We start from the raw sequence: 20,756 nt of genomic DNA on the forward strand, positions 1-20,756 counted from the left end.
TTCGTCAACGGGCGAGTGCCTTACCACACTCGCCTCGGCATTACTCGAAGCCGCGAGCTCGGATGCGGCCACAAGAGCGGCCTGCTTGGCACGCAGCTGCGTAATCGTCGGCCCGCGTGCGCGGCTCTTCACGGCCTGTGCCGGCGAGTTGGCGTTCACGCGCTGATTCATCATCGTCATCGCTCTGTCTGTGGTGCTGCGTCTCGCGTGCGTCCTTGGAACTTGTGCCCGCCTCCTTCTCCGACGAGCTCGTATGCCACGTCGCCGCCTGTGTTTAGGTTTCTATGTTTGCGATTTGGAATTTGGTATTTGTAAGTATTTGTTTATTTACGCGTAAGAATTGCCCGCTGTGGACCGAGAGCCTTGCTCGACGCCGTGGTGCACGCGCCGTGCACCGGCCACGCCACACCGCGATCTTTGCCCGCTGTGGACCGAGCGCCTTGCTCGACGCACCACGCGCCGTGCACCGGCCACGCACACCGCAATCTGCGAGACATGGGCAAACAGCCAGTTTTCGTCTTTGGCAGCCAGTCCTCCTCCTCGTCCTCGGCCGGCGGCGCGCTGCCGGGCGGCTACCGGCTCGGAGACGTTGTGTACTACCAGGGCGTCTCCAAAGCGTTTCGCGGCGGCCGCGTCGAGCACGGCGCTCGTGGCGAGATCGCAGGGCCCGCGTCCACATCTAAGGCGTCCAAGCAAGCAGCACTCCTCGGCGTGCCCGACCACAGTGTTGCGGTGCTCTTCCCGTGGAGCCAGAAGCCGATCGACTGCCGCCTGAGCCTCCTCTCCTCCTCCAAGCCGCCGCCGCTCCCCGGCGGCCACTGCGCTGGGGACCGGCTCTTCTACACCGGGCCGAGCCGCACCTTCAAGAGCGGGGGCCGCCTCGACCACGGCGCGTGGGGCGAGGTAGCGGGTCTGTCCGAATCGCCGTTCATGATCAAGCTCCACTTTGTCCAGAGCCCAAAGGCAACGGTGGGAGGCATCGTCGAGTGCCACATCGACAGCCTGAGCGGAGACCCGCCGCCCGTTCTTCCTGGCGACTACGTGGTGGGAGACGAGGTGTACTACGTCGGCCCGCCCGAGACGTTCGACAACGGCGACCGGCTGATGCCCGGCGCGCGAGGGAGGGTGGTGGGGCCGGCCGCCGAAGAGGACCCGGAAGACTCGGTCGCGGTGATGCTGCCGCCAAACAACGAGTCGGTCGACTGCTACCTGAATGAGCTGAGCAGCGACCCTCCCGAGGTGGAGACGGCAGAAGGGGCGTACGAGCAGCTCGCCGGCGCGGTGGCTGCGGGCGACTTTCGGCGCGCGCTCGAGCTCTGCGATCTGGCGCAGGAGCTAGATCCGGACACGCAGGCGCCGCCCTTCGTGTACGCCATGCGCGCGCAGGCCAACCTGGAGTGCGGCCACTGGGAGCGCGCCGTGCGCGACGCCACCACCGCGCTGGCGACGCCACTGGGAGAGAGCTTGGGCGGTCTGCGCAAGGCAGGCTCGAGCTGGATCCGCAGCGTGCGCGCAATGGCGTACGCTTCTCTCGGGCAGTGGAGGCTCTCCGTCGACGACATTGCGCAGATCCCCGGCGGAAGAGATCGAAGCCGGCGGCTCAGCTTGCTCGCCGAGTTCCGCCCGGGCCGCGCAGCAACCTCCGACCCCAGCGCGGACATCAAGGCCGTGGCGGCGTGTGCCGAGAAGGCGTCTCGCGCCGCGAGGATCGTCAACCGCGATCGCGACGAGGTGGAGGTGTTCGAGTCGATGCTCGAGGAGCTGCCCGAGGCGGTCCAGCTCTACGACGAAGCCATCGGAGAGTGCCCGCCGAGCCAGCCGGGCTGCGGCGCGCAGATCCGGCTGCTGCGAGGGCAGGCCTTCCTGCTGCAGTCGGTCACGGCCAAGGTGATGGGCAGCATGATGGCGCAGGACTCGGAGATGAGCGTGTCTGAGGCGGCGGGCCAGCTGCTGCGCAAAGCGCGCGAAACCTTTCAAGAGGCGCGCGACGACTTTGCCGCGGTGCTGGCGATGCCGCAGAGCCTGCTGCCCGGCAGCGCGCGCGCAAAGCCGCTGCTCGGGCACCTCGAGAGCAGTCTGGAGCTGGGCGATCAGGCGGCGGCTCGCGCCGCGCTCGAGCAGCTCCGCGCGCTGGGGCTGCTGCAGGGCCTGCTCGACGGAAGGGAGGAGCTGCGGACGGCGGTGCGAGCTTTCCTCACCTCCGAGTCGGACGCGGCGGCGGCCAGGGCGGACGCACTCGCCGAGGAGCTGATCCGGCAGGAGGAGGCGGTCCAGCGGGAGGCGGCGGAGAGGAAGGGCGGCCGCGCCGCCAAGGCGAGCCAGCAGCGAGGCAAGGGAGGGCGGAGGAAGGGCGCGGCCCCGGCGGCTCCCTCAAAGGCGGCTGCGCCGGCTGCACAGCCAGCGCGGCGCGGGGGCGGGTTTGCTGCGCTCGCCGCCGACTCCAGCGCGGAGTCGGGCGAGGACTCCAGCGCCAGCGGCGAGAGCGATGAGAGCGATGCCTCTCGGGAGAGCGACGACGACAGTGACGACAGTGAGGACGAGGAGGTTGCGTCGGCACGGCGGCGGGCGGAGGCCAAGGCGCGTGAGGAGGAGGCGCGAGCCGAGGCGGAGCAAGAGGCGCTGCGGAGGCTGCAGGCGGCCGAGGAGGCGGCGGCCGAGGAGGAGGCGAGGCGCGCGGCGGCTGCAGACGCAAAGGTGCGGGAGCAGGTGCGGCAGATGCGGTCTCAGGGCCGCGCCGCGCCTGCGGGCGAGGCGTTGAGGCGACGGCGCGAGGCGGCCGTCGCCGAGGTTGAGGCGGCTGCGAGGGCGGAGCGCGAGGGCGGAGGCGGCTGGACGGTGGCGGGGCGGCCTGCAGTTAAGGCGCAGGCGCAGCGCGGCGCGGCGTCGTCGCCACCGCCGCAGCAGCGGCAACAGAGGGCACTGCCGGAGGGGCAGCTCCTCGCCGGCTTCCCGGACTGGTCGGTCTCCGCGCAGGCAATGGGGCGCAGGATGGCCGAGGTCGCTGCGCTCGGCGGCAAGCGAGTCGACTTGCGCTACCCGCACGAGCACATCGGCAGACTCATCGGGGCGGGCGGCTCGGCGTACCGGGACTTGTGCAGGCGCACCGGGGCGCACATCTTCATCCTAGACAAGGAGGGCCCCCCCCCCGGCTGGGGCGACGAGTCGCGGCTCGTCAGCCTGATGGGGACGGAGGCGCAGGTGCGGCGAGCGCGATCCGAGGTGATGCTAGCGCCCTACGACAGCTGGGCGCGCGCGGGCGAGGCGCGCACAGCGGGCGGCGGCGGCGGAGCAGAGGCGGCGGCGGGTGCGGCGGGTGTTGAAAAGAGCGCGGCCCCGCATGCGCCGCCGAGGCCCGATCCCTCTGTAAGCGGGCGGCCCACTCTCGCACCGACCTCGCTGGACGGGCCGACGGCGACGGCGACGCGTCGGCACGGCGAGGCTTGCGGCTGGGGCGAGATGGCGATGGCGCTGCCCGCTGCCGCCGACCCGGCAGCGAGAGGGCCGCCTCTCGCGGACGCCACGCTGGGCGTGAGTGCTTCCGCGGGAGAGAGGGGGCCGCCCTGCTCGAGCCATGCCGGCGGCGCCTGCAGTAGCGTCGGTGGCGCGGCGGCCGCTCCCGCCGCGGTCGGCGATGCCTCGCGCCGCGCCGGCGGCGTGCTCGGTCAGATGTCACAACTTGAAGCAATCCTTGGCCTCGACGGGGAGGGGAAGCCGCCGCTGCTGCGGCTCGACTTGCTCGAGCGCGTGATAGGGATCGTGCCCACGCAACTGGGGCTTGTCCCCCGGCTGCTGGACCTCCAGGCGTGGGCGCGGGAGGCGGGCGTGATGTGAGGCCGTTGACCTCATGGCCAACCTCCCTCGTCCTCTGCCTCTATCGTCTTCTCCTCCTGAGACATGACCTCATTCCTCACAACACCACACGCACCAGGGGGCTCCCACTAGGGTCGTGACTGGTCCACTTGCACTGCCGAGCGTGTCTCCCGTCCTCTGGCCTCTCTCTAGGGCGTCGGCGGCGGCGCGGCGGGAGAAAACGTGGGGCGCGTCAGGCGTGTCGGCTTTCGGTTTCGCCGTCGTCCGCGCCGCCGTGGGGCGTGGCGCGTGGGAGGTGGGTCGGGCCGTGCCGCGTGCGCGTGCCCGGCGAGCCGCGAGCGGCGAGCGTTTCAGATCTCGTCACAATAGATCGATTCCGGAGATAACTTTAGCTCTTAGGATAGAGTTTTACCAAGCCACATGGGAACATGTCATCATTAGTTTACACTCTGCTAGCGTCGCGGGGCGCGTCCCGGCTCCCGCGTCGCAGCCCCCCCGCCCCGCGCCCCGGCGCCGGCGCCGCCCCCTCAAGGGCGCACGTCTCGCGCAATGCAGTCCACCCGGCATCACGAGACGTCCACCAGACACTGAACAAGCCGCAGTCCATGCGCAACATGCCACGAGCGTGGGGGGCACTGTACCCGCACTCGCTCTCACGCGACAAACGCCTCGACCTCCAGTCTAGATACAGGCTGGTTCTGCGCGGCCCTTTCTGCGCGGCCCTGCTGCAGCCCCCTTACTCACGCCTTGGTGGAGAGTCGCGAGGAGCGCCGCGTAATCGGGGCCGCGGGCTTCGCCGCCACCGCGGAGGTCGCCAGCTTCGACACGCGGGTCGCGCGGGGCCGCGCTGCGAGTGCCTTGACAGGGCTGCAGGCGGCGATCGAGGGCGAGAGCGCCTGCACGACCGCACTCACGACGTCCTGCACCATCTTGACGGCCGCCCGGGTCCGGCGCTTGAGGGGCGTCCCCTCGTTCGCCTCGGAGGCCGCTTTTGGCTTCAGCGGCGACTTGGCCTTGACCAGCGACGCCGGCTTTGCAGCTTTCGCCGCCGGCTTTGGGGACGCCTCCTTTGCGGGAGAGGGTGCAGCCGCCGGCGTGGGCGCCTTTGCCGGAGTCGGCGCCTTTGACGACGCCAGCGACGCTCGCCGCGAGCGCCGGCCTTCGGGCGAGGCGAGGACGGCAAAGGCGTTGCTCACCGGGAGCCCCTTCCACGGCGAGTCAGCCTCCTCCTCCTCCTCCTCCGGCTGGCTTGACCGGTAGAGGCCCGCGCCGCGCACCTCCTTGGGCTGCTTGAGCGGCTTGCGCCACTGCGGCGCCGCCTCACCCTCCCTGAGCGCGCCGCGCTTCTTGCTCTTGCTCACCCCGCGCCGGGCGGCCTTTGCCGCGTTCTCGGCCGCTGTCGTCTTGTTTGCGGGCGCCGCCGCGTTGAACACGACGACCTCGTCGGACTGCTGCTCGTCATCAAACCAGTCGCACGATGAAAGGAGCTCGGATGAGAGGAGGGAGGCCGCCATCGTGGTTGGCTGGAGAGAGTCGGGAAGGTCGAAGAGGTCGAGCCATTCAAAGAGATCGAGCGCTGCATTTCTTTCCTGAACACGCCTACGCTCGACTTGTCTTTTCTCCGTTATTCTCGATTCTCGCGTCCTCCCGCAGGGCGGCAAACGGGTCACGGCACCTCTCATCACACATCAGCTCAATGTAGTTGTCAGATAGACTATAGGCAATACCAATACGCAATAGGCTCTGGCCTCTGGGCACTGGGCACTGGGGGTGGAGGGTGCATTTTTCATCTTGTAAAGCCGTTTGTTGAAGGGCGACGTTTGAAGCCGTGTGAAAGGTTGGGAGCGGCCTCCCTGGTCCCTGCCTACCTCGCTACCTGGGCCATTCCGCGCTAACCCACTCCCACCACCCCAAACAAACCTCCTCCACTCCCACCCGCTCGCTGGCGAGTGGCGACTCCTCCGTCTCTAGGCGGCGGCCCGCTCCGCCTTCAGCGACCCCTCGTACGCGTCCTCGTCCTCGAAGCGGACCGGCAGCCCGTCCGGGCTCCGCTCCGTGGCGGAGGCGGAGGCGGGCGGCGCGCCGACCGCGCGCAGCGTCGGCTCGGGCTGGCCCTGCGCCCCGAGCGACGGCTTTGGCCGCTTGCCCGGCAGGGGCGGCAGCAGCAGCAGGCCCGTGTTGCTCTGCGGGTCGCCGTAGCCAACGTAGACGGAGCCGATCTCGCGCTCCGGCTCGAACGCGTCGCCCTCCTGAAGGCGAGGGCTCGGGGCGCGGGGCTCGGCCGGCGCGCGCACGGCTGCAAGTCGCGGCCAAAAGTGGCGGCGGCGAGGGGGGCGGGAGGGCGGCGGCGCGCGGCGGCGGCGCTCTCCTCGAGGAGCGAGTTGGAGGAGAGGAGCGAGTCGAGGCCGAGGTTCTTGCGCAGCCTCCTCCCCTCCTGCGGCTTGCCCGCCGCCATCCCCAGCCGCGTGAAGTGCTCGACCGCCGCGCCCATCGCGCTGACGCGCACCGCGACAAACTCAAACGGGTCGCGTCGCGACTCGTCGATCCGCACGCGGAGGGGGAGCCCGCCCGGCGCGGTGAGCTGCGTCCAGCCGTACGCCGATTCGATCTTCCCGCCCGCCGCCATCACGCGCGACAGCCGGAAGACGGGCATCGCCAGCTGCACGTACTGCAGCGCGTGCTCGCCTCCCATCGGCGCCGGCTCGGAGGACTCGACGAGCTCGAGCGCGAACTTGGCGCCGTCGTCGCGCCGCAGCGACTCGGGGCCGAAGCCGACCACCGTCACGTTCGCCCCATCCACGATGCGCGTGCTCAGCACCAGCGCGCCGCACCCCTCCCTCCAGAACTGCACCGCCTCGCGCATGTCGTCGACCGGGACGCGCAGCCGCTGGAGGAAGCGGGTCGAGCCGGCGCGCACCTGCTCGCGGGTAGAGGCGACGAACTTGGTGTTCTGCTCCAGCTGCCGGATGTCGTACTCCAGCTGCGCCTTCTCGCCAAACGCGTAAGGGTCGTCGGGCGTCTTGGCGTAGAGCTTCTCGACCTCGGCGAGCCGGGCGGTTTTGTCGCGGACCGAGCCGGTCGGGACGATGGTGTAGGCGGCGATCGCAGGCCGACGCGTGGCCGTGAAGACCGTGCCGAGCGCGAGCGAGCGAAGCAGCGCAGACCGTGATACGAGGCTGCTCTTCAGGCTGCTCTTCATGATTAGCTGGCTCAAGTGCGCGGGCGTGGCGACCGCAGTCTCGCTTCTGTCTCGCGGCGCGAGATGTTTCGCGGCAACCGGCGGTCGGCCTTTTTTCTCGGGGCAATGTAGCCATCTGCACAAGAAAAACCCATTATGGTGCGCTCACGCGAGGGAGAGAATGGAGCGATGGCCAGCCCCGGCCCTAGACGCAGCGGCGGCGCTACTCTCCGAATGGACGCGCCTGCGGGCGCGCTGCAGTGCGAATTCTCGACCTGCTCCTGGACGCCCTGCGCGCCACGTACGCCGCGGCGCCAGGCGGGAGGCACTCACTCGATGTCGTCGTAAACAAAGCTCTGCTGGTGCACCTTTCCGTCTATGGTGAGCTTCTCGATCTGGGGCAGGTACTCCCTCATCAGCGCATCGTGCTCGCCATTCTCGGCCAGGTACCTCTTGAGCGCGCCCGTCTCCTCGAACTTTAGGATCAGCTTGTAGTCCCAGTACGACTTGCACAGCAGCCGCGACGCGCCGACCACGCCCTCCACCTGCGAGGCCTTGTCAATGAAGCTGTCAAAGACGAGGTCCATCTGGTACGCGCCCGGGTCGTCCTTGACCTGCGCGGGAGGCAGGCGGGCGGTGAGAGGCGACAGCCGGCGCTCGGAGCGGCGGACGCGGCGGCCGCAGCGGCCGCGCCTTGCACGACCACATGCGTGCCACCATGTCGACGTGGACGCCGTCCTCGCCGTCCGCGTCGGAGGCGAGGCCGCGAGCGAGCCGCGGCGCCGCGGCGCGGGGCAGCCCGCGCGAGGCGGCCGAGCGGGCGACCGACGAGCGCGAGAGGGCGGTCCGCAGCATTGTGACTGTCCCGGGTGAGAGTCAGAAAGAAAAAGGATCCTAGGAAAAAGAAAAATAATGCGCTTTACAGAGAGGGGGGGAAGCCGCGGGTGAGACGCTGTACACACAGAACGCAGGTGCGAGCTCTGCGAACAAGGATCGCTGCGGAGCTCTCGCCGCCCAAATGTCCTCCGAGGGCAGCAGCAACCCCTTCCTCAACATGTTTGGCGGCCTCATGGGCCGCACATCGTCCGGCGATCCCGCCGCCGCCAAGGAGGAGGAGCCGTCGCCTCCGGCCAAAGAGCAGCCGTGCAGCAATCACAGCCGAGACTCGCCGATCCCGGCCTTCTCACCATCGATCCTCAAGGCCGTCTACCGCGAAACAAGCTCCACCGTCAAGTCGGCGTACGCGAATGTGGAGGAGCGGATCGCGTTTGCAGTCGAGGAGCGGGCCGTCGCCGATTCGGTCGCCATCCACCTGATTCGCACGGAGCTCGCAGCGGCGGAGGCGGCGCTGGCGGAAGCTCTGGCGGAGAGCGCCAGGCTCCGCCAGCAAGTCATCGCCAACGGCAAGGACAACAAGTCCCGACCGCACCCGACGCGACCGTACATGGCGACGGCGGCACTCACGCAGGGGCACCGCACGTCCAGTGGCGATAATGGCGCGCGTCGCTCACCCCGTCACAGCACCCCTCTGCGCTCGCTCCCTCCTACCACCCCTACCCTAAGCTAGCCTCAGCGCCGCCCGCCGTTTGATCCTCTCGCGTGCGACAGGCGCCTCCCCCGACGACTCCGCTCGCTCCTCCAAGGGCGCCTCGCCTCGCGCCTCTGAGCGCCGCGACGTTAGCCCGTCCCCGGCGGAGTCCGCTAAGCCGCTTAGGAGTTCGGCGGCGGCGGCTGCCTCCAACGCGGCCGCTGCTCCGCAGTACCGAAAGGCGGCGGTCGCCACGACCGGGGCGGGCGGTGGGGCGGACGCCAAGAGCCAACGACTGGCGCGGGCGGCCTCAGCGCCAGTGCCCAGAGCGAGCCGAGGCGCGACTCGCGGTAGTAGCAAACAATCCTCCTCTTCCTTCTCCCGCCTCCCCTCCCTCTCCCTCAGAGCACCCCCACCTCGCGTGCCTTATCACGCCGGGGGTGGTGCCACAGCTTGCCACCGCCCCTGCCCCTGTCTGCCGCTCTCAGTCATGCTCGACGAGCGGTCGCAAAACCTGATGCTCGCCGCGATCGACGACGACATCGACGTCGCGCAGCTCGAGGAGGAGCTCGCGGAGCTGCACGGCGCCGCTCCCGACGGAGGCGAGGCGACGTCGCCGGAGCGAGGGCGGCCGCTCGGCGCGCCGCCGCGGAGCAAGCAGGAGGAGTTCCAGGGCCCGCCGCTGGTGGGGAGCCCGCTCTATGATGCGGGCAAGGCGAGCGCCGCGGCGGACAAGGCGCCGAAGGGCACGCCGATGAAAGGGGCGCTCGCCCCGGGTGCGAAGAGCGCGGCGGGAGGATCGCCGCCGGTCGCAAAGAAGAAGAAGGGCGGCCTTTTTGGCAGAAAGTAGACCAGCACTGACGAGATGGCCCGTTGCCTCCTCCCTCCAGATCGCGACACGCGTCGCTTTTAATCACGAGCGTGTCCGTGCGAGATTGGCAGGCTGCAGGCTTGCGCTGGCGAGTATTGTTTAAATATCTTTTTCCATCTTATTTTATGATTGAAGATTGAAGCCGTGTATAAGAGGAGGGTTTATTCTAATTCTTTTTGAGGTACGTTTTGCCGTGTCGTGTGTGGCTGTTGTGCCCCGGCTATAGCTGAGCTTAGATGTAGAATTTTACAACAAAACTCCCTCGCACGACACTGGGCACGGGACTGGCGCGCACTGGCACTAACCGACAGGTAGAAACAAAGTGCTAGCCCGGGGCACCTTGGACCTTGTTGGCGCAGCGTGATTTCTTTTTATGGAGGTCCCGGCTGAGGCGTGAGGGAGGGTGTAGAGGATGTAGAGTGTAGAGCGCTGTAAAGAGCTGTAGAGATGTAGAGCGCTCTGGAGCGCTGTAGAGCTGTAGAGCTCTAGAGCTGTAGAGCTCTACATCCGGCGCGTGACGATGTGAGTCCGATGTAGAGAGCGATGTAGAGAGCGCGATTTTGCTGTAGAGTTTGTTGTAGAGGCTCTACAGCCAAACCGCCGGGAAGGCAGTGACTCAAAGAGGTCGAGCCGCGCTAATGGGGTGTCTCCGAGCTTACTGGAGCTCTGATGGACGGCCCTGACTATCCCTGACACACAGAGCGTCACTCTGACGGCACACAACACCCTATAACTGCGTCATGACCAGCCTGCCATGCGTCGCCGGTGCCGCATTCGTCGCTGTGCTTCTTTAGCAGGCGGTGGACTGTCGGCTGCGAGGACGGTCGCATTTGCGCGAGGCGAGGCGAGCATTGCTGCGCGTTGCATGCGCCATGACTCGCGCCAGCGCGCGCGTGCGGGAGCTCCTGGCTGAGCGTTGAGTCCAGGCGAGTTGCGCTGGCCACTATCGCTACGCCGAGCTGAGCTGACGCGCCGAGGCGCCGGCCAGTCGCAGCCGTGAGGCATGCCACAGCAGCAGAGGCACCTGCCACCCATTGGGCGGGCAGACAGAAGGCCAGGGCAGCACTGGCAAGTGCAACGCGCCTCATGTCGGAGAGCGGCCGTGCCTCCTTCGCCGGTTACGATGTAGAGTTTGTTGTAGAGATTTCACGTTGTAGAGCGCCTCTACATCGCTCTACAAGGCACGCAGTTCGTCACGCGATGGATGTAGAGCTCTACAGCTCTACAGCGCTCTACAGCTCTACAGCTCCGCTACAGCGCTCTACACTCTACATCCTCTACACCCTCCCTCAGGGTCCCGGGATATAAATAAATCTGCCGTCCTCCACTCTGGCACTGGCCACAGCGTGCTGATTCTGTACCCCCCCTGCACATCTAAAGTCATCCCTGCTGCTAGGGGGGGGGGTCCCGACCTAGTCCCGACCCCCCCAGCAGCAGAGGGCATTGGACCCAGCTCTCCCGGCTCCCGCCTCTTCGCCGCCGCCGCCCCCTCCCACCTCGGCTCGTGTTTTAGCGGTACGCTCGAGGCGGCTGTGTTCACCGCGCCTTCGAGCCCAATACACCTTCGTCGTGTCGAGTGCTGGCGTTTTACTTAAGACTTGTGACCATGGTCGTGAGTCTATCTTGTACTACCACACTAAAAGCCGTAAAGTGAGCCACTCACTCGGGCGTCTCGGCTGACGTTGATCGATCAGCGTTGAAAAAGCGGTGGGAGGATCAGGAAGTCCGAGGAACGGGGGAGTGGGATGCGCGTTGAGATAGTACCATAGTCTTTGTTAGTATCGAGGTGACAACGAATTTTGGGGGGGTGTTCGCCGCCGCGAACGCCAATGGCGATGCGGCGCCCGCCGTGTGGTCCCGTGAGCAGCGCGCGACGCCACGGCGCTCGGGGCTCGGCCTGCTGAGAGAAGTCCTTCCCGGACGGCACAGTGTGACAATAGAATTACCCCCGACTGTTGCTCCGAGAAAGCTGCGCCTCCTCCAAAAAGTCGGGCCCCCTGCTCCTCACTCCGACGTCCAATCCGTCGCGTCGGGGGCGGAGGCGCCGGCGGATTTTCAGCAATCGCTTTTGGGAATTTGGCTTTTGGGAGAGTCACTCATCTCGCCAACGTCCTGCATGCGCCTCCGAGGCCAGCTGGGAAACGCAACAGACTTCACCGAGAACTGACGTGGGAGGGAGTCTACCCGCCCTCCTCCGCCGCCGCCGCCCCGTGCTCCCTGAGCCACTCCCGCGAGCGCAAGTCCGCCTGCCTCACGCGGCGTCGGGTCGAGACGCCGCCGCCTCCGCTGCGCGACGCCGAAGCGCCCGAAGGCGGGGCGGCGTGGGGCTGACGGGCGTCAGCCGGTGCCAGATGCGCGCGTCATGTACTGCTCTCAGCGGCTCTCTATGAGCGCTGGGCCGCGTCCGCCGCCTTCCTTGCAGCGGCCGCCTTGGCCCTCGCAGCGGCCGCGCGCCTCGCCTTTGCGGCGGCCATCGCCGCCTCAGCTGCCGCCGTGGCCGCCTCAGCTGCCGCAAGTGCCGCGGCCGCGGCTTCCTCCTCGGCCGCGGCTTCCTCCTCCTCCGCCTCCGCCTCCGCCTCCTCTTCCTCCGCCTCCTCGGCCAACCGCTCCGCCTCGACCATCTCAGCTAAAGCCGCTGCCTGGCTCTCCGCCGTGATGCCGAGCCGGATCCTCTCCTCGTGACAACTTTCGAGAAGCCTGATCAATCTCGCCTCCTCGGCCTTCTTCTCCTCCTCGGCCTTCTTCGCGGCCTCGGCTGCGGCTGCCTCCGACAGCACCTCGGCACCCTCTGATGGCGCCTCTGCACCCTCCGCCGGCGCCTCGGGCTCCTGCGACGGCCCAGCGCCGCCGCTCCCGCCGCCCTTCTTCTTCTTCTTCTTGCCCTTCTTGCCCTTGGCGCGCTTCTCCGCCTCGACCTCCGACAGCAGCTCCTCGGCGTGCCGCGCCGCCTCCGCCTCCGCCGCCGCCCGCTCCGCCGCCCTCTCCGCCGCCCCCGCAGCCCACGCCGCCTCCTTCGCCGCCTTCTCTGCCGCCGCCTTGGCCGCCGCATGCTCCTCAAAGGCGCGCACGCACTCGGCGTTGCCCTGTTTCTTGGCAATCTGCAGCGCTGTGCAGCCAGCCGCCGAGCGCAGCTTCGTGTCGGCGCCCGCCCGCAGCAGGCAGTGGAGAGCGGTGGGGTGTCCCATGCCGGCGGCGATCATCAGCGCGGTCTCGCCCTCGTTGTCCTGCTGGTTGATCTCCGCGCCGTGCCGCAGCAGCAAGTCGACCACCCGCTCGTTGCCGTTGAGGGCAGCGAACATCAGCGCAAAGTGGACCGAAGCGCCACGCTGCAGCAGCGTCGCGGCCAGCCGCTCGTGGCCGTGGAGGGCGGCGAACATCAGCAGCGTAAAGCCGCTCGCACCCTTCACAGTGAAGGTCGCATCCATCCGCCCACCGCCGTCGAGCCACGCCAGCACCGTCGCCTCGTCGTCTTGCCTAGCCGCCTCCACGACCTCCTCGGGGACGGCGTCCACGCCGCCAGAAGAGGACGCGGCAGTTGGTGCTGCCGCTGCCCCCTTGCCCGAGGCGGCATCGCCGTCCGCCCCCGCGCCGCCCGCCGCGCCGATCTCCTCGGGAACAGGCCCGCTGCTGCCGCCCGAAGCGCTGCCTGCCCCCGCGCCGCCCGCCTCGACCGCCGCCACCTCGCCGAGAAACGTCTTGACGGCGGCGACGCACTCGGTGTGACCCTTCTCTTTGGCGATCTGCAGCGCCGTCTTGCCCGCCGCAGTGCGCAACGCCATGTCTGCGCCCGCCCGCAGCAACTGGAGCACGACGACAGGGTGGCCGTAGTAGGCGGCGCTCGTGAGCGCAGTGTGGCCGTTGCCGTCCTGCAGGTCGATCTCCACCCCGTGCTGCAGCAGCGTCTCGGCCACCTTCACGTGGCCGTTGATGGCGGCGGTTATCAGTGCACTACGCGTAGTGCCGATGCTGTTTTGCGCGTCCGGCTTCGCGCCCCGCTTCAGCAGAACCTCGACCAGCTGTTTGTGACCGTGTCCGGCGGCGATCAGCAGGAGCGTACAGCCACTCACACCGCGATGCACGCACGTCGCGTCAACCTGCCCGTCCCCGGCGAGCCACGTCTGCACCACGCCCGCCTTGCCGTCCGTTGCCGCTGTCTCGATCTTTTTCGGCAGCGCGAGCGGCGCAGCCTGTGGCGCCGTTGAAGCGCGTCCGCGCCGGGTGTCGGCCGAGCCAGATTTTGGTCGGCCAGGCATGGGAGCGCTCGTCGTAAAGAGAGAGTTGTTGGCACCGTGGAATAAAGAAATTATTTCTTCTTCGCCTTCGGCCCTGGATGTAAGAAGAAAGAAATCTCAGTTTGCGCGTGCGACCGCGCACCCCCCAGGGTCAGGGCCAGCCCTTCGAGTTCGCGGGTGAACTGGTGAACTGGTTCATGAACTGGTTCGGTGAACTCGCGGTTCGTTCGGTTTCGGAGTTCGCTCTGGACTCTGGAAATAACGCACCCGCCCTCGGAGCTGGGAAGAGGACCGCCGCAAGCGGCGTGGCGTGGAGCGGTTGAGCATCCCTCCGGGGGCCCCTCTGCGCCGGGGAGGCGCACATAGTTCTTGTTGGGCCGCTCCATTTCGCGCTTGTCCTTCCACCTGTTCCACGTCTCACCCTGAAAGTCGAGAATCCGGTTCCGCGTCACATGCTGCGGCAGGTACGTGTTGATGCACCCCTGCGCCTCGGCCATCTCGTACATGCCGGCCTGGAGCGCGTCCTACTCCGACGGGAACTGGGGATCAGGACGGGCCCAGATGGGGAAGGGGAGGGGGGGAGGCTCACACCCGCAGCTCCTTGTCGTAGCCCATCTCGACGAGGGCGACGCCGGTCAGCATGACGGTCACGCTCACTTGGTTCTGAAGGAGGCGCAACGCGGGGTCAGGAAGGTGAGAGAGGGCGGCCGTGTAGCGGGAGCGCACCTCCTCGACGATCGTCTCGCCGAACTTGGAGTCCTTGAGCTTCTTGGACGCCTTGCCCGGCGTCTGGTTGCCGCCCGGCGTCTCCGCCATTTCGCCCTGTGTGGACAGAGGTGCGTGGGGCGATTCAGGAGTGCCTGGGACGGCGGTGCAGTATGGGGGCTGCAGGGCAGCTCACGAAGTAGCCGCGTCCCTTCTGCGGGGTGCTTGCCATGGTGCTGCGGTGCTGAGCGGGGAGAGCGGAGGGTCCGATGCGCTAGATGAATCGAGTTGAGACCGGCGGGCGGGGACACGAATGGGGTCCCTGAACGCTTTTCCGCAGGCGAAAGGACAAGACGAATTTTTCAATACACCTTCGTCGTGTCGAGTGCTGGCGTTTTACTAAAGACTTGTGACCATGGTCGTGATTCTATCTTGTACTACCACTAAAAGCCGTGTATAGTGAGCCACTCACTCGGGCGTCTCGGCTGACGTTGATCGATCAGCGTTGATCTCTCTAGCCTATCGGTCCCCCGCTCGATCCTCGGATCGCTCGCTCGTCGAAATCGATCGACTGAGCTTGACTTTTCTTTTCGTTCGAAACGCGCGCGCGGCCCGTCGCGCGGCAAAACTGTCAGGTCCGCCGCGACGCGTCGCCGCAATGGCGGGCAGCGACGTGGTGGAAGCCATGCGGCTCGCCCTCAAGCCATTTAATATCCAGCACCTCGCCGACGATGGAACGCTAACCGTACTTACTTACAGCTGTCGGTAACAGAGATGCCAGCACCCCCCCCCCCAGCAGCAGAGCGCTCCTGCGGGGGGGGGGGGGGGGGTCCCGACCCCCCCAGCAGCAGAGCGCTGCTGCTGGGGGGGGGGGTCGGCCATGGCTTTAGATGTGCAGGGGGGGTACCGAGCAGTGTGCGGCCGCTCCTGCGGCGAGGGCGGTCGAGTCGTGCGAGGAGTTTGCTCGTAAATTTCTTTTTCTCGACCATGCTTCTGCGAGAACGACGGCTTCGTCCGCGCTTTGCCTGTTGAGTGAATGTAAAGACAGAAAGAAAGAAACCAGACAACCCAAGGGAGGGATGGAAGGGCGGCACGCCGCCACCACACAGGGATTTTAAGGAGAGGAGTGTGGTGCTAGCCGTCGCCCACCCTAACCCTTGGTCGTCTTGAAATTGTGATTCTAAAGAAAGAAAGAAAGAAAACGGACAACCCAAGGGAACGAATTTTCAATCCCCTGGCTCTTACGTACATTCCCGGAGGAGGACTGCTGACAGGGTTTGCGATGAGGAGTGATCCGAAGGGTTTCTCGGGGTTAGTGCACCACTAACCGCCTCTGCAAGAGCACTGCGCCTCAGCGGGCTCATACTAGCACCTCCCACCTCGCGAGCCATTTTTCTCGCAAAGAAAACCGACTTGCAGGGTCAGACAAACGGAAAAAGAGCGGCAGGTTTTGGACGCCGTTGTTTCGCAGCTCGGTCAGGTGGTCGACCAAAAGTGGAAACCAAAAGTGGGGGCGGCGTCTCGCCTTCTCACGATGGCTTGCTTTTCCAGCCGCGTCGAGAGCCCGACAGAGGAGCTGCCTGGCCCTCCCGCTGTCGAACGCGACGCCCCGACACCCGCCGATAACGCCGCGCCGCCGGCCGCCGCCCTCCCCTCCGCCACCGATCGCGGCGTGAGCGAGACGAAGCTGGAGGAGTGGCGCAAGCGCGGTGGTGGCGACCTGGAGCCGGTCCTCGCGAGCGGCGCCGTCGCCCTCCTCGACGCGCAGTGGATCATCGGCCGCGCCGAGGCAGGCGGCGTCCTCACACACCGCCAGGCGCTGCCCAAAGAGGCCTTTCTCTCCCTCGCCGACCTCGTCGAGGCGACCACTCCCTCTCCCAAACTCACGCTTGAGCAGCAGCTGCTGCTCCACGACCTCGTCGACTTGCCTGTCGCCGCGCTCTCCAGCCCGTGGCTGACACCAAGCCACCCCGACCCGCGCGGAGCCAACCTCGCCCGCGTTGCAAAGGCGCTCGAGGCCCTGCTCACCTCTCCCTTCATCACACGGCTCGGCGTCTTTTGGGACTTTGGCTCGCTGCACCAGCACCCCGACGCCCCCAACGGCGTCATGCGCACCGAGGAGCAGAACGCGCTCTTCAAGCAGGGGCTTGGCTGCCTCGGCACGCTCTACTCCCACCCGCACACGATCGTGCTGCGGCTGACCTCCTTCCCGGACGTCCACAAGGCGGAGGAGCAGGCCGAGGGCACCAACGTGGCCAAGTACTTTGACCGGGGCTGGTGCTACCTCGAGAACAGCTTGGCGAGCCTGGGGACCAAGGACGGCGCCCGCGCGCTCGACCTCGGCTTGATGCGCGACGACAACGAGTACGACTACCGCAGCCTCATCGGCGACTGCAAGCGGGATGGCGGCCGGCGCCCTCCGCTGCTGCCGTCTGCCTTCGCGGCGGAGCTGGAGGCGAAGACCTTCACCAACGGCAAGGACGACAAGCCGCTGGTGCAGCGGTTGTACGAGGCCGCCTTCGAGGAGCAGTTCGGCAAGGCGACCAAGCTGGGCTACTACGGCCTCGGCTGGGGCGACGCGGAGGCGGCGCAGCTGGCGGAGGTCCTCGCGAGCGGGGCAGCGCCGCGGCTCGAGACGCTCAATCTCGGCTACAACGAGATTGATGATGAGGGCTGCAAGGCGCTGGTTGCCGCCCTCGGCAAGGAGGGGGCAGCGCCGCGGCTCGAGACGCTCCGTCTCGACGACAACCAGATTGGCGAGGAGGGCTGCGAGGCGCTGGCCGCCGTCCTCAAGGAAGGGGCGCCGCGTCTTAAGGAGCTCAATCTCTACAGCAACCAGATTGGCGAGGAGGGCTGCGAGGCGCTGGCCGCCGCCCTCAAGGAAGGGGCGCCGCAGCTCGAGAAGCTTTCGCTCGACGACAACCAGATTGGCGACGAGGGGTGCGAGGCGCTGGCCGCCGCCCTCAAGGAGGGGGCAGCGCCTAGGCTCGAGATGCTCTCTCTCACCGAGAACGAGATTGGCGAAAATGGCTGCGAGGCGTTGGCTGCCGCCTTCAAGGAGGGTGCAGCGCCGCGGCTCGAGATGCTCGCTCTCAACCGCAACCAGATTGGCGACGAGGGCTGCGAGGCGTTGGCCGCCGCCCTCAAGGAGGGGGGCGCCCCGAGCTTGAAGGCGCAACAGAGAGACCACCCTGCCACACACCTCCTAGCACAGCTCCCCACCCAACACTCATCACCCCTCCCCTCGCGTGCAGGAGCTCTGGGTGGGCGACAACGAGGAGCAGCCCGATCTGGTGGCTGTGTGCGAGGAGCGCGGCATCGGGCGGTTCTGAGCCTCTCGATCGAGCTGCGTTGAGTCTCTCGAGCCCCGGTCGGCAAGGGCGCGGGGCCGGCGCGCGTTCGCTGCGCGAGCAATAGGTGTGCAGCTGTGTGCAGCACGACGAACAGGTACCTCGGGGCTCGCGTGTTGGGGGGGGGGGTCTGAAACGCGTTGGTCTCCGGCCCGCGCAGTGTTCTGTGCGCGCTTCGCTCCTCTCGCCGGCGTGCCGCCAGCCACTGGGGCTTGGCGTGTCGCAGTGCCACCGGCCCCAACCTACCGAGTATCTGGAGCCGTCGCGGGTGGGCGGGGGGGGGGGGGGGGGCTCCGGACACCCTTCGTCGCTGAGGGGTGAATGTGAGTGGAGGGTCGGACAGCGTGAATGTGAGTGCCCTCCACGCTCTGGTTCGGCTCACAGCACGACGTGCACTGGCTGGCATCCCTTTCCCCTGTCTGTCGGAATATCTCAGCAGCGAGCGCTGTTTAGTACGCTGTTAGTTTTAGGTAGGGGGCCAAATGGGAGACGACAGACGTGATGGAAGACGCGCCTCAACCAGACCAAAGAGCTGGCATGTTTGCGCGATGTGAGGAGCCACGCCAGCCCCTGCCGCAGCCGTTAATTTCCCGCGAGACCTCGAGAGACAAAAAATCGGCAAAACACGCCTCACGGAGCTCTCAGACGCGGGGCAAACACCCGGGGCAAGTACGGCTCTATCCGCGGGGCGTTGTACTTGGCAGGGAGTTCGGCGCTGTCTACAGAAACAGGCGCGGTGTCAAGATGTCGCGCCGGCACAAAGAGCTCCTCGATGCCCTGAAGGCCGCTCAAGTGACCGAAAGGCGTGTCCCGCTTTTTTCGTCGCTCTCTCTGGGATGGACCCGGCTCTGGCTCTCGCTTTCTCCCCGTTGCCTTTTGTTCCTTCCTCAGCTTTCGTTCGCTAGACGCTCTGAGACCCGCAAAAAGAACTCATTTCAGGCACTGCTGTGAAGATGAACATCACCCATTTCAAACAGTGTTACCACACGCACGGCAACCCTACCCGCGGTGGGCCAGCCCTTTCCCTCTCACCCGACACCCTCTTGTAAGCATCTGAGTCTGGCCACAGAGTGCTCGACGCTCGCCGACCACCTATCGCCGTCCGCCAGCCAGATCCTCTCGCCGCGCCGTCCGGCGAAGTCGCCGTGACCTGGCCCTCTTCGCGCCTTGATCGCCTCCGCCCGCCGCCGGCGTCTTTTCTCTTCGTCAGCCCTGTGCCGAAAGCGCCGCTCTCTTCCTTGTCGCTACCTTGTCGACGGCCGCGCTGCCGGTGCTGGCCCTGCTCGACGCGCCGGCTCCTGCATGACGACGGCGCCTCTCGGCCGCATGCACAGGCGCCTCTCACTCCGCCGCTCCGCCGCCAAGCGCGACGAGACTGGAATCGTCGATCGAATCATAATAATGTGTTTCACACAGGTATCGTGGTAAAATTCTTTTTCAGTTTGTAAAATTCTTTTTCAAGGAGTTGTTACTGTGCGAGTCGCCGTGACAATGCCGACGTCCGTGGGAGCAATGCCGACGGGTTGCGCTGCCGCCGGCTCCGTGGAGGAGTACCTGTCTTGCTGGCGCGGCCCGCTTGAGCTGCGCCTTGGCAAAGCGGTCGGCAAGGCGCTGGCCGAGCAGCCAAAGGACCCGTGCACCGCCGTCGCGCTCGAGCTCTTGCGTGGGGCCAGCCTCGGGGAGAGAGCGGCCGCTCTATCCGCGCAAGCGGCCGCAGTGCAGGAGGACGATCCTCAGGACGACTCGGCAGGTGCTGCTGTCGCGGCCACGGCGGCGCTGCTGGCACGGCTGGCTGAGGTTGCCTCACACGCTGCCGCCGCTGCTGCCGCTGCCGCCTCGGCCGACCGCGGCGGCAGAGAAGAGGTGGTCACGAATCTCCGCGAGGTGCTCCTTGGCTTTCCTGCGGCGCAGGCGGCGGCCTTCTCCGCGCTCGAGTCCGTGGTAGAGGCGGCTGCGCCTTCCACTCGCGCCGGCCACCTCGTCGCCCTCTCCGAGCTGCTCCCTCCGCCCGACGACGGAGGCGCGGTCCGATAGAGCCTCTCAGAGCAGAGAGAAGCACTGGCGGGCCGTGGCTTGGGCACGTGTTAGCTTGGGCCGAGCTCTACGCGGAGAGAGCCTCCCCTGAGCCTTCTCTCAACCCTCCCAGGCGCGTGGCGGTCCGAGTGGGCCGAGCTCTACGCGGAGAACCTGGAGCAGTCCGGCGCCGCGCGGGTCAGCGGAGTCACGCGGGACGCGGCGTGGGTGGCAGAGCATGAGCCGCTCTCCAAGTGGCTCTCGAAGCTCGAGGGGAGCGACATCGCGCCGCTGGTGGCGCTGGGCGCGCCGAGGCACGAGGCGGAGGCGTTACGCGTGTCTCCATGACCCTTCCCTAGATCTCCTCGGAGCCTCTCCATAGGCACGAGGCGGAGGCGTACGCGTGTCTCACGAGCAAGCGGTGGGCGCTGGCGCGGCGGCTGCGCGAGCGGGACAGGCGGTACGCCGGCTCCACTTTCGCGCTGTGCGACGCCATCGTCGCGCAGGCGCTGCGACAGGGCGATGCGGGCGATTCCGACTTTGCGCCCACCTTCACCAATCTGCGCGGCCTCAACTCGCTCGCAAACAGCGACCCTGCCTGGGAGAGGCTGACGGTGCCAGACTCGACCGGCTTCTGCGGCGTCTGCTCCTCGTCGCTTGTCGCCGCAGACTTCGGCACCGGCGCGAGCGCCTTCACGAGCTGCGGCCACGCTGTCTACCACCGGAACGCGGCCGGCAACGTCTCCTTCGAGCCGCAGGACTCGCCGGTCGTCCGCTTCGACTCTGCGCCCGAAGACGAGCACGGGCTGCACTGCTGCGTCGTGATCAAGCCGGGCATCTACGCCGTCTTCCCGCCAAACACCCTCTTCCGACTCAAGCGCGTCGAGCCGCCCGGCTGGACGGCGCCTAACGGAGTCGTCGTCGAGCAGCCGCTCTACGTCGTCTCCGCGACCTACCGCCCCACGCGTCCGCTCGCCAGCCTCGGCGCGGACGGCGGCAAGCTGTGCGTCGCGTCGGGCACCCTCTCCTACGGCGGCAGGGCAGCCTTCGTCGAGGGCCTCGACGGGCT

At 67.2% G+C, this 20,756-nt stretch overlaps 6 protein-coding genes across 6 annotated transcripts; 2 read left to right on the top strand and 4 right to left on the bottom strand.

Moving 5' to 3' along the window:
- Positions 1 to 4,229: 4,229 nt before the first annotated feature.
- EMIHUDRAFT_442542 (hypothetical protein) lies at positions 4,230 to 5,348 on the bottom strand. Its single transcript, XM_005782807.1, has 2 exons — positions 4,288 to 5,348; positions 4,230 to 4,267 (listed from the first exon to the last, which is right to left on the bottom strand). Exon 1 carries the CDS (start codon positions 5,322 to 5,324, stop codon positions 4,551 to 4,553), a length of 774 nt encoding a protein of 257 aa, XP_005782864.1. The 5' UTR covers positions 5,325 to 5,348; the 3' UTR covers positions 4,230 to 4,267; positions 4,288 to 4,550.
- Positions 5,349 to 5,777: 429 nt separating this feature from the next.
- Positions 5,778 to 7,009, bottom strand: EMIHUDRAFT_232969 (hypothetical protein; the record flags this gene model as incomplete). Its single annotated transcript, XM_005782808.1, has 2 exons — positions 5,778 to 6,059; positions 6,290 to 7,009. 2 exons carry the CDS (start codon positions 7,007 to 7,009, stop codon positions 5,778 to 5,780), a joined length of 1,002 nt encoding a protein of 333 aa, XP_005782865.1.
- Positions 7,010 to 7,109: 100 nt separating this feature from the next.
- Positions 7,110 to 7,849, bottom strand: EMIHUDRAFT_442544 (hypothetical protein). The gene is made up of 2 exons (XM_005782809.1): positions 7,682 to 7,849; positions 7,110 to 7,602 (listed from the first exon to the last, which is right to left on the bottom strand). The coding sequence occupies exons 1-2, from the start codon at positions 7,841 to 7,843 to the stop codon at positions 7,318 to 7,320; spliced, it is 447 nt and encodes a 148-aa protein (XP_005782866.1). The 5' UTR covers positions 7,844 to 7,849; the 3' UTR covers positions 7,110 to 7,317.
- An 891-nt stretch (positions 7,850 to 8,740) lies between these two features.
- Positions 8,741 to 9,526, top strand: EMIHUDRAFT_365470 (hypothetical protein). Its single transcript, XM_005782810.1, has one exon. The coding sequence runs from the start codon at positions 9,007 to 9,009 to the stop codon at positions 9,364 to 9,366; it is 360 nt and encodes a 119-aa protein (XP_005782867.1). The 5' UTR covers positions 8,741 to 9,006; the 3' UTR covers positions 9,367 to 9,526.
- Positions 9,527 to 11,771: 2,245 nt separating this feature from the next.
- On the bottom strand, positions 11,772 to 14,435 carry EMIHUDRAFT_113335 (hypothetical protein; the record flags this gene model as incomplete). The annotated part of the gene is made up of 4 exons (XM_005782811.1): positions 11,772 to 12,302; positions 13,982 to 14,143; positions 14,211 to 14,282; positions 14,346 to 14,435. The coding sequence occupies 4 exons, from the start codon at positions 14,433 to 14,435 to the stop codon at positions 11,772 to 11,774; spliced, it is 855 nt and encodes a 284-aa protein (XP_005782868.1).
- Positions 14,436 to 15,858: 1,423 nt separating this feature from the next.
- On the top strand, positions 15,859 to 20,690 carry EMIHUDRAFT_468406 (hypothetical protein; the record flags this gene model as incomplete). The annotated part of the gene is made up of 5 exons (XM_005782812.1): positions 15,859 to 17,386; positions 17,579 to 17,587; positions 19,137 to 19,424; positions 19,821 to 20,016; positions 20,070 to 20,690. Coding segments are annotated over 5 exons (2,640 nt in total), but the record flags the coding sequence as incomplete, so codon positions are not given.
- Positions 20,691 to 20,756: the final 66 nt, after the last annotated feature.

This window comes from Emiliania huxleyi (genome assembly GCF_000372725.1).
Source record: "Emiliania huxleyi CCMP1516 chromosome Unknown EMIHUscaffold_186, whole genome shotgun sequence".
In the NCBI taxonomy this organism is placed as follows: Eukaryota; Haptophyta; order Isochrysidales; family Noelaerhabdaceae; genus Emiliania; species Emiliania huxleyi.